Genomic DNA, 12756 nt, shown 5'->3' with positions numbered 1-12756 from the left:
TATTATTGGATCGGGTGTCACGTTCCGACATGATATAATTGGAACGGAGTGTCACGTTCCGACACGGTAACATTAAAGGAAAAAGATATTGAATTAACTTAATGTACTCAATCTCAAAGAACTCAATTCCCAAATTAGTTTGGTTTGGAGGCATGAGTCCTCATGTGTGATCTTGATATTGTTGACTGATTACGTACTTACTTTAGTGTTGTTGACACTGGTTCATGTGTTTGTTGCTTGCCACCTGCTAAGTGTCATAGTTGATTTTATACTATTATTTTGGGTTGACCGATGATATCTACTCAGTACATGTTGCCCTGAACTGAGTCCTACTTGTGTTTTTCTTTGTTTTCTTTTTGTGGAGTGCAACGAGTGTATCAGTGACTTCGACTCGCCCTCAGCTCTAGCCAGTGTCCAGCACATCAGGTTCCAGGGTGAGCTATTCATTCCAGCTCGTGTTGGATTCTCTTGGTCGTGGCATGATGTCCTTAGTTTTCGAACATAAACTAGTTTATTCATTTTGGGTTGTGACAAAGTTGGTATCAGAGCGTTAGGTTCGGTGATCTCATCACACAAGGACAAGTCTAGTATATATATATGAGACACTTTCATGTGAATGACCCCGAGTATATATAGTTGTCTCACCATCAAAGTGTAGTGTACCTTAGGCTTCAGTACTTTATCCATAACTTTTAGGAAATTAAAGATTTTACAAATTTATACACAAGAAAAACGTTATTTTCCTAATAGAAGGACAAACAAGAAAAAGTAGCGATATTTCAAGTAGGACGTTTTTGGGATGCCACTAATAACGAACAAATTAAATGACGAGTGATTTTTCTTGTATGGATAGTATTTCAAAGAAAATAAAAACCCAAACAATACGAGTAGATTTCTTGAATGTATATGATGATATTACACTTAACTGCAAATATTATTTGCACAATTGTATAATGACAAACACTCCAACATTCAAACAATTACAGTGGACACAAACAACATTAATCCTTATTTATGCAATCAGCTGGAACATTAACTAGCTGATGCATCACTAGGCAACATTAATTAATTAAACAACACATAAAGGAGTAGGTAGCATTTTTGGGTAAGTAATTAATTACTTAATTGAGTAGGGGAATAAGTTGAAAAACACCAGTAACTAAATTGACAAGTCCACCAGTGGTTCTCCCAACAATCTGCAAAGGTGCCTGCAGAACCCCAACGGATGGTAAGCTAGCGTTACATGTTGAGAGCGGAGTTGTAACCACTATGTTGCAGTTAGACAACAATGATGATAATATATTTTGTACTGGATTCAACACCAACGAAAACGCTCCTGATCCATTTGTTGTTGTACTTGATACTACATTTCCTGCTCCACACCGCAATTGCACCGATGCATCTGCAATGTTTAAACCATATACTTATATGTTACTAAAATTTCTTTGGTAATATATACTAATTCATTTCTCTCCTATGTGTTCAATAAATGCCAAGAGACGAATAATGAGTGCAGTGTCCTGAAATCTTCCTATTATTATAAATAATAATATAGACCTTTTTTTTATGAAATTAGTTCGTGAGAGGGTTAAGCTAAGATGGTCACACACTTCAATGCTAACGACTTAATTCTTACATGTGTATACTTACAAAATAAGGAACTTACTAGGGAAAATTGGGGTGGTGGCTCCATTGAGGACATCTATTTTGCCGTTAAGGCTACAAAATAGAACCCCATCTATACTTATTGGGCCAAGAAGGCCACCCAGAAGTCCTCCTAATTGGGCTACTGCAACAGGGGTTGCTATTAATGCAGCCAAAATGAAAATCAAGAAAATTTTTGATGAGGCCATGACAACTTCTTATGTGTGATATAGCTAATTAATTAAGTTGTTGTTGTGAGAATTTAGGTGTGTGTATTATGATCAATTTATAGGAAAAGTAATTGTAAATTTAGTGGCTGAAATTTCAATATCCTAATCCACTTGTTGTGAAAGTGGCTAATATTTCTTTAGCATGTATGTATGTATGAATGAAGTAAATTGAAGTCAGAAGAGGCAATTTGGTTGTTTTTGTCTGTGTTAAAAGAATTAGCTATTTGATCAAATATAACTTTGCGTACAGTTCATTGCTATATTAGATTCCAATTTTTTTGGGTGGTGGTCACCCTAGATAGCTATATAACTATAATTTCCTCTAATCTTCAATAGCATGCTTATTTTGACTTTTTATTTTATTTTTCTTGAGCATGCGTATGTGAATATGGTCCAATGTGTTAATTAGTAAATACATATTACTATAAGGCACCTCTAACCTGGTCGAAAAATTCTTCTGTGTTCTATGCAGTTCACTATATATGCCTTAAACAACTTTCGAGTTTTGCGCTAAAATTATCCCGTAGGTTCATTTTAGTTATTCGAATATAAGTTGAACATTTTTAATATCCTGACTTCGCTAAAGTGGAGCACTTTTGATCTTCTTAACATAAAAGTAATGGTGTTAAACTCGTGTGACACCCATGTGACTTGTAAAATATAAAACTCATTGGATAAATTCTTTCAGCTTTTCTAAGTTGTGTTGTCGCACCTTAAGGCCATTTTGTTACTAAGGAAAAATGGTTACTATTTTCGAGTGGGACAGATTGTTGCGTTCTAATTGCTAAAGTATTGTCGTCTGAATAAATATTCTACTACTATATTAATCCTAAGAATGAAAGAAGGCATGAAGAAATAAAATGTGCATCAATAAAGAGATAGCATTGTTAATTAGTTGAAATTTGCACCGTTAGAAAAATTATTATTGCCATTAGTTTTTAACATCGTTATGTTAGGGAGATCAAAAGCACTTCACTTTAGCAAAGTTAAGGAATTAAAATGCTTAGGTTATATTTGATATACCAAAATGAATCTACTCCTATAGATAAGAGATAAGTTTAGCTCAAAACTCAAAAACTTTATTTCAATTTGAATTGCATACAAATTTTCTGTGAAATAACAAGGTATTAGCAGAGCCGAAAATTCAAACAAGAGAATTGAAAAAATTGAGAAACCACTAAAAAATAATTTAATTTGAGGATTACTGATTACAAGGAAATTAAGTGTATGTTTTGACTTGATTTGATGAGATTGTCATCAATAAAAGGTGTATATATCGGGAAAAATCTTAGAGGAGTACTAGTATTTGGTGATATGTTGGGTGAGGCAGAGGCAGCATAGACTTTATATACTATTATTTTTTATTATTACCTTACCAATATTTAGTAGTGAGAGTTAGATTGGACGAACACTGCTATGATTAGTTGTACAAATAGTATTCTATAAAACATAGGGCCATTTTGGTTGGCTTTTTGCGTATGTGGATCTGTGTAATTGGTTATTGAACACGTGTAACAAACTGTCAAAATAATTAACTCCCTCAAATGAATAGAGAAATGGAAACTGGAATGTTCCATTCCCATTTTCTTTTATGTAATTTTCAAGTTACCCATTTTTCTAAGCTTATTCTTCTCTTTCTTCATTTGGATCTATTTGTATTTCTTTAATTAACTTTTATGTTCATTAAATTATGTTATATTCTCTGATGAAATTTTGATGGATTTTTTCTCTTTTTAAATTGTTTTTATTTCATGAAAATGGAACTTGGACAGTAGGAGTGCCAGGAAATAAGATGAAGAGATTTTTTGAGGTTGCTTATGTCCTTTTGTTGATGTATATAGAGATGGTGACTTCTGTGAATGTATCTTAGCACAATTTTGAGCATTGATGACCTCGCTGAATTTAACCACTATATTTGAGATCTCATTTCTCAGGTGGGAAGTCTCAAATTGGAAATAAAGATGTTAGAATTTGTGATATATTTCCTCTTCAATATATTGGTGTTTCACATGTGCAATAAATTTTGAACGGTCTGTTGTTAGCTTGAAGGTAATCGTCTTCGAAAATTGACATCTTTTTGGGTTCAAAATAATATTTCAGTATGGGGAGGATAAAGTGTAACAACACCTTACCTCACCTCATGCAAGTAGATTCGTTGTTTCTGAAATTTTCATAGTTGTCTTATTATGTTGATATAATTGTATAAGTAATTGAAGGGGTTGCAGCAGGGATATTAGTGTTCCAACAAAAGCAGAAGCTATTAAAAATTATTTTGTCAAAGAAAAATTGAAGTAATTAGCATTACACGCCTAATGAAGATGTTGAAATTTAGGACCATTGAAGAGATTCCCTTGAATAGTAGAAAAGGAAAGCAAGTTCAGTACATAGTATAATTGATCAATTATGTTTCAGACTGCTTCTGGATCTTCAACAAATTAAACTAAAAATACAAATAGTTAATATTCATATTGCTGATGTTGATAATCACTTGGCTGCTGTGAAAATGTTGAAAATATAAGCTCATAGGGGTATACTGAATATCATGTGTATCTGTTTTGAAGTTGTGAATTTACTATTCAGTTACTTTAATGTATAAAAAAAACTAATACTTTTGTGACTTTATTGTGTAGTATACAAAATTCATGCTATTTTGTGTGATTTGGGACGAGCGTCGATTATGTGATTAGATGAATTCTCAACTAGAGATCAAAATCATGATCAGAGCAATTCTTGTGGATTGACTGATAGAAGCACACAAAAGGTTAGAACTAAGGCTTGAAAGCCTATTACCTCACAGTTTAATATATTGGATTGTTTCATGTTAGCGAGGTTGTTCTTAAAAGGGAACTTCAGTTACTTTGCATAAGCTCAATGCTGAAAGAAGAGGCATAAGCATCGCCTCTCGATCCAATCCATCGTATTGCCTACAAATATGAAGAGATTTAAGCTTCATGGTTATAATATGACGCATCTTGAAAATGCAGTAATCTGTTCGGTTGAAAGTTGTCATGAACTCTGATTCTCTGCTATGTCTGCCTCTGCGGATGGATGACTTACTAACAATAACACATGATGCTTATGTCAAGGACCAAATACTAATGGAGAAAGCAATTTGGAAAAGCTAGAGTGGTATGTAATTGTTTCATCTGAATCACTTCTATTTTATGGGTTTAGACGAAAACTTTGCTCCTAAATCCTGCTGTCTTACTTTTTTTAAACAGTGCAAATTTACCACAAAAGAAGCAACAACATCCGTGTGAAAAAAAACTGCTTGAGAAAATGAAAGCGAAAGTATTGCTCACATTTGCAAGATCAAAAAAACTTTTTAGGATCTATTGTTAATATTCTTGGCATTGTTAATACTCTAATTCTCAACTAAAAATTGTGTGAAGTTTAAATTTTCGTCCAAAGCTCATGAAGGCAGATGTGATTTCTTTTGGTTAATTTTCAAGATTACAATTGTTAATGATACTTTCCCATGTAGTTATTTGACTGTCAAAAGAACATACATAAGCATCAAGTCAATCTTTTTGGGTACTAATGTATTATTAACTTGATGGTAATGCAATCTGCAATAATGAAAAAATTATGGTAAAATATATCCTTTGATCCTTTAGTTCTTGCTATTATTGTTCCTACCATGCCATATTTTTAAGTATCATGATCATCAGATGTTGGACCCGTGCTCAAGCACGTGCCATGCCCAATCTAGTAATTCTATATAGTGTTGTTAGTTAACCTTCCCAAATGTTGGTTTTAGGAACATCCATATGATCTTATTAGTAGAGATGTTTTCTAAAAGTGGTTATTCATAGATGAAGTTTGGATCAACCAGATTTGGTGGACAATTCATTCAAATTGATTAAATCATTTCTTTAATTTTTTTAAGCTAATACTCTTCTATATTGGATGGCATTATGGCATCAATACATGTCTAAAGTTAATTACATCTAGGAAGCTGAACTAACAATTAAGCATCTCAAATGATTCAGTCTTTCAACAACTTTCCCTATACATACTCTTTTAGTAAATGATCAATCTCACTCAAATTAAAATAGAATTACTTCCAAGTTCCAACTTCCATTTCTTCGTTTCTTGAATAAAGTATTGATGTAATATATCATAAATATAATAAATTATCGTTGAAACAAAATTAGCAAAAATGAATAAACAAATTTTAGGATGAGACATGGATATCTTGCTCTCTTAAAGGAGATTCAAGCTCATTGCGGTATAATTTACACTGATCCAACAATATATCTCTTGACTTGTCCCCCTCCAGGATACAACAACATCGTACAACTCCAGATTAGTAGAAGGATCCAAAGCTCCACATTAGAACATCTTCCTTCAACATATACTCTCTTTTATATAGTGAATATAGTTGAAGACTTAAAATATTTTCTTTGTCTAAACTCTCTCTTTCACTACTACATACTACAATATTTTTCCACACTTCACATATTTCATCTCATCCTAACACAAAGGAAGATACACCATTTATTTATAATTGAAGAAGTCTCATGTAATCAATGGATAAAATGAGGGGTAGTAATGTGGGTAGATAAATGTAATAGATGTTACATAAGTTATAAGAAACTCATGGTCATATGAGTTACAATAATTTAATGACCATGAAAGTTAGAAGAACTAAGGGGTCGTTTGGTTGGGAACAAGTTATCCCAGGATTAGTTATCCAGGGGTTAGCTATCCTGGGATAACTTATCCCACCATATATATGGGATAACTTATTCCATCACTATATGATATAAATGGTGAGATAAATTATCCCAAACACGACAACCAAACAAGATACAAAAAACATTTCATCGCTATTTTCTTATCTCATCACTATTTATTTTTATCCCTCACACCAAACGACCCCTAATAGTCATCTTTTACCACAATCTATACCCATTAACATATGCACTTAATATTTTATTTTAATAATAAAATGCATATACACCAACATAAAGTTTATTCATTTCATTCAGTTTGAACATCTCATCACAAGCATACCTTTTCCCCACAAAAATACCCTTTTTTACAATTACATATTGATCAGATTCAATAATGTGTTTGAAGCCTGCTTTATTAAGAAGAAAACTAGACATCAAATTTTTAAATGATTTTTTTCATGTAGACAAGTGTATACTATATATTCGAGCATAAATATAATGCAATTATTTTCTTTAATATTATCCGTGCATCGTGCGGACACGTATACTAATATAACTTAAAAATTTAAGTTGCATCTTTCAACGAAATTTCAACTTCATCTCATATAATTTTGTATCACAATTCCATCTCACATGATCAAACATACCCTAAATCCAAAAATAACTCAATACAATTTTATCAAATAAGCAAAAGTCCATAACACACCCTTCAAAGTAAAGGTTCACCCAAGTCATTTGAAAAAAAAAAGAGAAGAAAAAATCATTTGTGTTATAAAATAAAGACAGAATACTAAAAATCAAATAAAAGGAGCAAAGAAAGAAGAAAACAAAGAGTAGAAGTAAGAGTAGTAACTATTTAGGTGTATATTCATTAACCATTTGTAGTGTCTTTTATAGACACAGGGTAATACATTACTTGGAAAAGGAAACTTTCTACAATAATTTTACTTGGTCATCAATTTGCCACAATGTAAAGCTTACATGGCCATCCATTTTTACAACACTCCCCTTTGGATGTCCATGTCAAAAAAAAAATTGTTGAGCTACTTGTAAGCTGTTTTTAAAAAACCTGCTTGTGTGAGCTGCTTATAGGAATCTATTTGCGAAGTTTCTTCTAAGTTGTATAGAGGTATTTGCTTGCGGATCTTTTTGTAAGTTGTCTTCTTGATTTTAAGCTTATCCAGGGAAACTGTGTAATGGTATCACAATATGATGTATTTACTACTCATTGTGGAGTTCATCAATAGATAATGTGTCTCATTAAAACCTTACTAGGAAAAATCCAATGGGAAAAATCTTAGTAAAGGAAAAAAAGTACACATATCTTTGTAAGTTGTAATACGCATTGGTAGCTGCCTCATTAAAAACCTTACCAGGAAAATCCAGTGGGACAAAACCTCGGCTAAAGGAAAAAGAGTGCAACGCGTATTATACTCCCCTTGATTAAAACATCACTTAACAACTCGAAGATGACACATTCCAATCTTATATCTCAATTTCTCAAAGGTTGAAGTTGATAATGCCTTGGTGAATACGAAGTGTAAAACAACGGCTACACCCTTCTTTTGAAGATCATGAATAAGAAGAAGAACTTTGATTAAATATATTTTGCTCAGTCTTCTTTGATGTATCCTCCTCTTAGTTGAGCTCACGAAGCATTGTCTTCATATAATGTTGTTGGAATATCTCTTTTCGAAGGAAGATCACACATTCTCTGGATATGTTTATTGATCTCAACCAAATATATTTTTGAAAAACACTCAATTCGTGATCTTGTCGACGTAGACAAATTGGTCGTTTGATTTGTTAGTAGCAACAATCGAGCACTGACGAACATTTTCAGTAAAATTGACTGTCTTGTGGAATGATTTGAAATGACAGTATTTCCAAATGAAAATATATAACTTTCATGAGTTCAAACTTCATAATTTTCTGCAATTTCACGATCAATAAATCTTGACACAATTGATCAGAATAAATAATTTATATTGATATTTTATTCACTCTAATATCTCCACCAATAAGAGTGATGTTATATTGTGCATGCATACCAATAAAATTATTTACCATGAATAATAATAGCAGGATACATAAGTTCACCAATTGCACTATGACATGGTACTTTCTAACCATTATAATGAGAACAAAATTGATCTTTATAATATGCAATCTTACAATCATTGGGGTACTATTTAATGGAATCGCTTTATAATTTCATGTAATATTTACTGTCTAGCTAGACATGATAATCATTCATCATGCGTATTCAAGTTTTTTCATATATTGTCAGACGGAAAGAAACCTCATTGCATCCACCTTGAGAGTATACATCTCCATACAATAATGTCAGGACTTTTGCGAAAAATCTTTATTTTTCAATGTACAACCCGTACTTTATATTTTACAATTTTGCTTATCGCACAATAATTCATTTGTACCCCCACCTGATATTATATCTTGGTATATGGACAAAATAAGTCCAAAACATCACTTTTCCAAGTGAACAGAAATATACTTGAATTGTATTTTCTTTTGGCCAATCATTTAACTGTCAACTTTCGACAGATTTAATTTCAAGATCCTCATTACCATTTATAATTTTGAGCGCTACATTATATTCAAGATATCGTCGACGGTTATTTAATATCGATTCTAATGTGACATAACTTATCAAGCTCACTTTATTTTTCATCATTTACAGGTGAGAAAACAATCAAATACCCCCTCAACCTATTACCCGATTCTCAACTACACACTTATACTTCACGGGGGTCCTATTACCCACCTAGAGTATTTTAAACACAAATATTGACACCCTTAAAATGTCACCCCCAAATCTTTGTTGCTGAGTGTAATACACGTATTTTTTCAGAATAAAAAAATTTAAAAAAAATTCATCACCAAAATACATCAATTTTGATGTTTTTCATTTTTTCTCCACCATCCCATTCATCTTCCTAAATCATCCCATTTTTCTCCATTGTTCCCAAATGTATCATCTCTTCCAATCCACCTCCATCTCCATCACACCCGTCGTCCTCCGTCTTTCTTCTATCTTTTCGATTATTTATTTGCACAAAATCTTGTTGTCATTGTTGAATTCAATAAATTTGACATGAATGTTGAATCTTTTTATTATGGTATTTTACTGCCATTATTGTCTAGTTCTGCATCCGTTGCTTTTTTTGATAGATTTGAAGATAAAATTTTCCTTGCCAAAATTCAAATTCTAATACCCACTTTCAATTTCAATCAAGAAACTCACAAATTTCAAACTTTAAAACCCACTTTCAGTTCCAATCAAGAAACTCGGGTTGCTACAATAATCGAAAAGATTTCTCTAGCAGAAGTTGTAGTACCATTTTTCAATGTCGGATTGAAAGTATTTTCCATTGAGGTGAAGAAATTAAAGGATTATCATTAACTTTATTTTGGTTATGTTGTCTATTTTTAGGAAATATTTGAAGGGGTTGGTCATGAAAAAGTTCATGTGGATTAAAAGTGAAAAAAATGAAAAAATAAAATGTTGTATAGGTGCTTGCCATGGCAGCCATGACAATTTAATTGTAGAGGTGTAATTTTTGAAGGAGGGAAATGGTTAGAGAGAGAGAGTATGTGATTGTAATTAATTAAATTTATTTATTAATTATATTGAATTCAATTAAGAAATGACAATTGTTTAATCATTTAATTTTGCCTTATTTATTTGCGTTACACTTGCCTTCAGGAAAGTGAACACACTTGCTGTGCCACATCAGCACTTAAGGGTGTCTACATTTCTGTTTAAAATGCTTCAAGAAGTTAATAGGACCTCCGTAAAGTATTGGTGTGTAGTTGAGAATTGGGTAATAGGTTGAGGGGGTATTTGACTGTTTTCTCTTTACAGGTACCTGTACCTTTGCCAAGGTTTTATAAAGTGTTATGTCACGGTGCTCTTTCTAAAGGACTTGCCTCATTATTATGACCATCTTGATCATTTGCTCTTTTTCTTCTTCAAGAAATTTTATCTTTCAAATCGATTAATTTATCACGCTTCAGGCGTGCCATAAATTATGTCCTTCAAGGACTTTTCATTGGAGCATTCAAAACTGGATTATAACATAGGGTCAGCAAATGCGTCTGACAATTGACTTACATTATCTCTTCAACGAGGATCATATAATTCATTATGTATAATTTATTTTTCAATTGCTTATCTCCCCCCAATGTTAGAGAATCTAACATTCACCCAACCTTATTGGGGACTCATATTTGTGCATTGCGTAATGGTGGAGCAATGAAATAATATACCGTACATTTAAATTTCTAAATGAGAATTATTTGGTTCCTGACCCTGAACCACTTGTGATAGGGGAACCTTGTTGGCTTGATAAGTACAAGTGTTGCCACACTTTAAATAACACATCTCATACCAAATTTCTTTTGGGAGTTTTGTTCTCATAACCAATGATTTAGTTATAATTGGAGGCATATAATTTCTGCTTAAACCACGTGGATATAAATCAACATCATCAATATAATTTTACAATTTGAAATGTGCTTTTGATTTAACAATTTGAGCAAACAACATTTGCAAAAATCAAATTGCAAGTTGATAATAAAGTACATGTGACCATAACATAGATGCATCTATATAATAGTAAATGGTCCACATGACAGGTGAACGGGCCCATATTCACCTTTTATACATTTCAAAATTTCAGGAGATACAATCTCAACCTTAGTTAGTGTAATGATAATTTTATCATGAGAACAAACAATACAAGAAAATTCTTGAAGAATTTATTATTTCTTCAATATATATATATATATATATATAACCACATGAATTCTCATTTATTTTCGTATCATATTTGAACCGAGATGGTCATCAACCGGTCATGCCAACTGCTACTAATTTCAATAAACTTCTAGTTTATTTTGCATGTGATTCCATCATCATGTTCATATTTAGTTACCACAAACAACATGAAAACACGGGTAACCTTTCACATAAATATTTATAACCCATTTTAATTATATGAAGATCTTAAATCTTTTCATATTTTATAGTCTCAATATAATTTATTTATTTTTGACTATTTCTTTGAAACTTAAAAGTTTTTTTTCGAGACTTCCTACAATTTCAATATCATGAGCAATTTTATTTCTTTGGGTAGTAGCACATTAGCTCACCAAATCTCACAATTAACATTAGATACTACCACATATTTCATAACGTGATTTGTGTGGTAAGCATCTCTTTCAGGAGAAATTTATATCATTATTGTCATGGTCAAAATCATTACAAGTAAAACTTGTTTCTTGATTTACTTTTGTCATTAGTATCTCCTCCCTTTTGTTTAATATCAGGCAAAATACTTTTGACGTACAGAAATACATAATCAATGACAATTTTTTGTGGTCAAGAATTATTTCCTTCTTTTGTCATTTCGATAGTTCATCATAATACGTACCACAATATTTGTGATGTACTAAAAGTACTTGACTAGTGATCATTTATACCAACATAAAATTTCTTTATTTCTCTCTAACCTCCCATAAGGGTGAGTTGTGGTATTTATTAAATCATACATGAGTATATTTTTGTTTATAATTTTCATCATCTCTTGACATATTCACTTTCAAGAATGGTCAACTTTTCATGATACTTATCACAAATCACATTCTCTTCAACGAATTGACGATAATAATATATACATGCTTCACAATTATTCCTTTCATTAGAAGTTTATCGTCATGCTTTGAAATTTATCATATCCATATGACATACCTCAACATCACTTTTTGAAAGTCAAGTGTATCACCACTTTTTCGTCCTTTTCTTTGAAGGAGGATTTATAAACTTATCAAATTATTAGGTCTCATAACAAACATGTTTCTAATGACCTTTCATATCATTTTGATGATCAAAAAAATTTTCACTCTTTAATAGGCCATTTTGAGAACTCATAATGTTCTCTTTTTTTTATAATTATCACAATGATGAATATTATAATTTTGTCCCTTCACGTCCATATTCATATGTTTAATCATAAAATTATCTTGTCATCTTTAAGACTTTTAATGTATTTGTAACATCCGGCAATACGAAATAATTGAAGAGGCTTAGAATTTGAAATTTTCATTTTTGGTAAGAATTTTAAAGTTTTGGAAATTTTGGCTAAGTATGGAAAATGTGAATTTTTGGCCAACTTTGAACA

The 12756-nt window shown here is 31.7% G+C and overlaps 1 protein-coding gene and 1 long non-coding RNA gene across 2 annotated transcripts; one reads left to right on the top strand and one right to left on the bottom strand.

The window, feature by feature from the left end:
* Nucleotides 1–915: 915 nt before the first annotated feature.
* LOC102585893 (phylloplanin-like) lies at nt 916–1907 on the bottom strand. The gene is made up of 2 exons (XM_006342750.2): nt 1667–1907; nt 916–1402 (listed from the first exon to the last, which is right to left on the bottom strand). The coding sequence occupies exons 1-2, from the start codon at nt 1851–1853 to the stop codon at nt 1122–1124; spliced, it is 468 nt and encodes a 155-aa protein (XP_006342812.1). The 5' UTR covers nt 1854–1907; the 3' UTR covers nt 916–1121.
* A 1650-nt stretch (nt 1908–3557) lies between these two features.
* Nucleotides 3558–5318, top strand: LOC102585679 (uncharacterized). Its single transcript, XR_366947.2, has 3 exons — nt 3558–4635; nt 4859–5003; nt 5096–5318. It is a non-coding gene; the product is annotated as an uncharacterized lncRNA (long non-coding RNA).
* The last annotated feature ends 7438 nt before the right edge of the window (nt 5319–12756 follow it).

The sequence above is a fragment of the Solanum tuberosum genome, unplaced genomic scaffold (assembly GCF_000226075.1).
Source record: "Solanum tuberosum cultivar DM 1-3 516 R44 unplaced genomic scaffold, SolTub_3.0 scf00035, whole genome shotgun sequence".
NCBI classification, from domain to species: Eukaryota; Viridiplantae; Streptophyta; class Magnoliopsida; order Solanales; family Solanaceae; genus Solanum; species Solanum tuberosum.
Note: the sequence above shows the minus strand (reverse complement) of the source record. Positions and strands in the feature narration are given on the sequence as shown.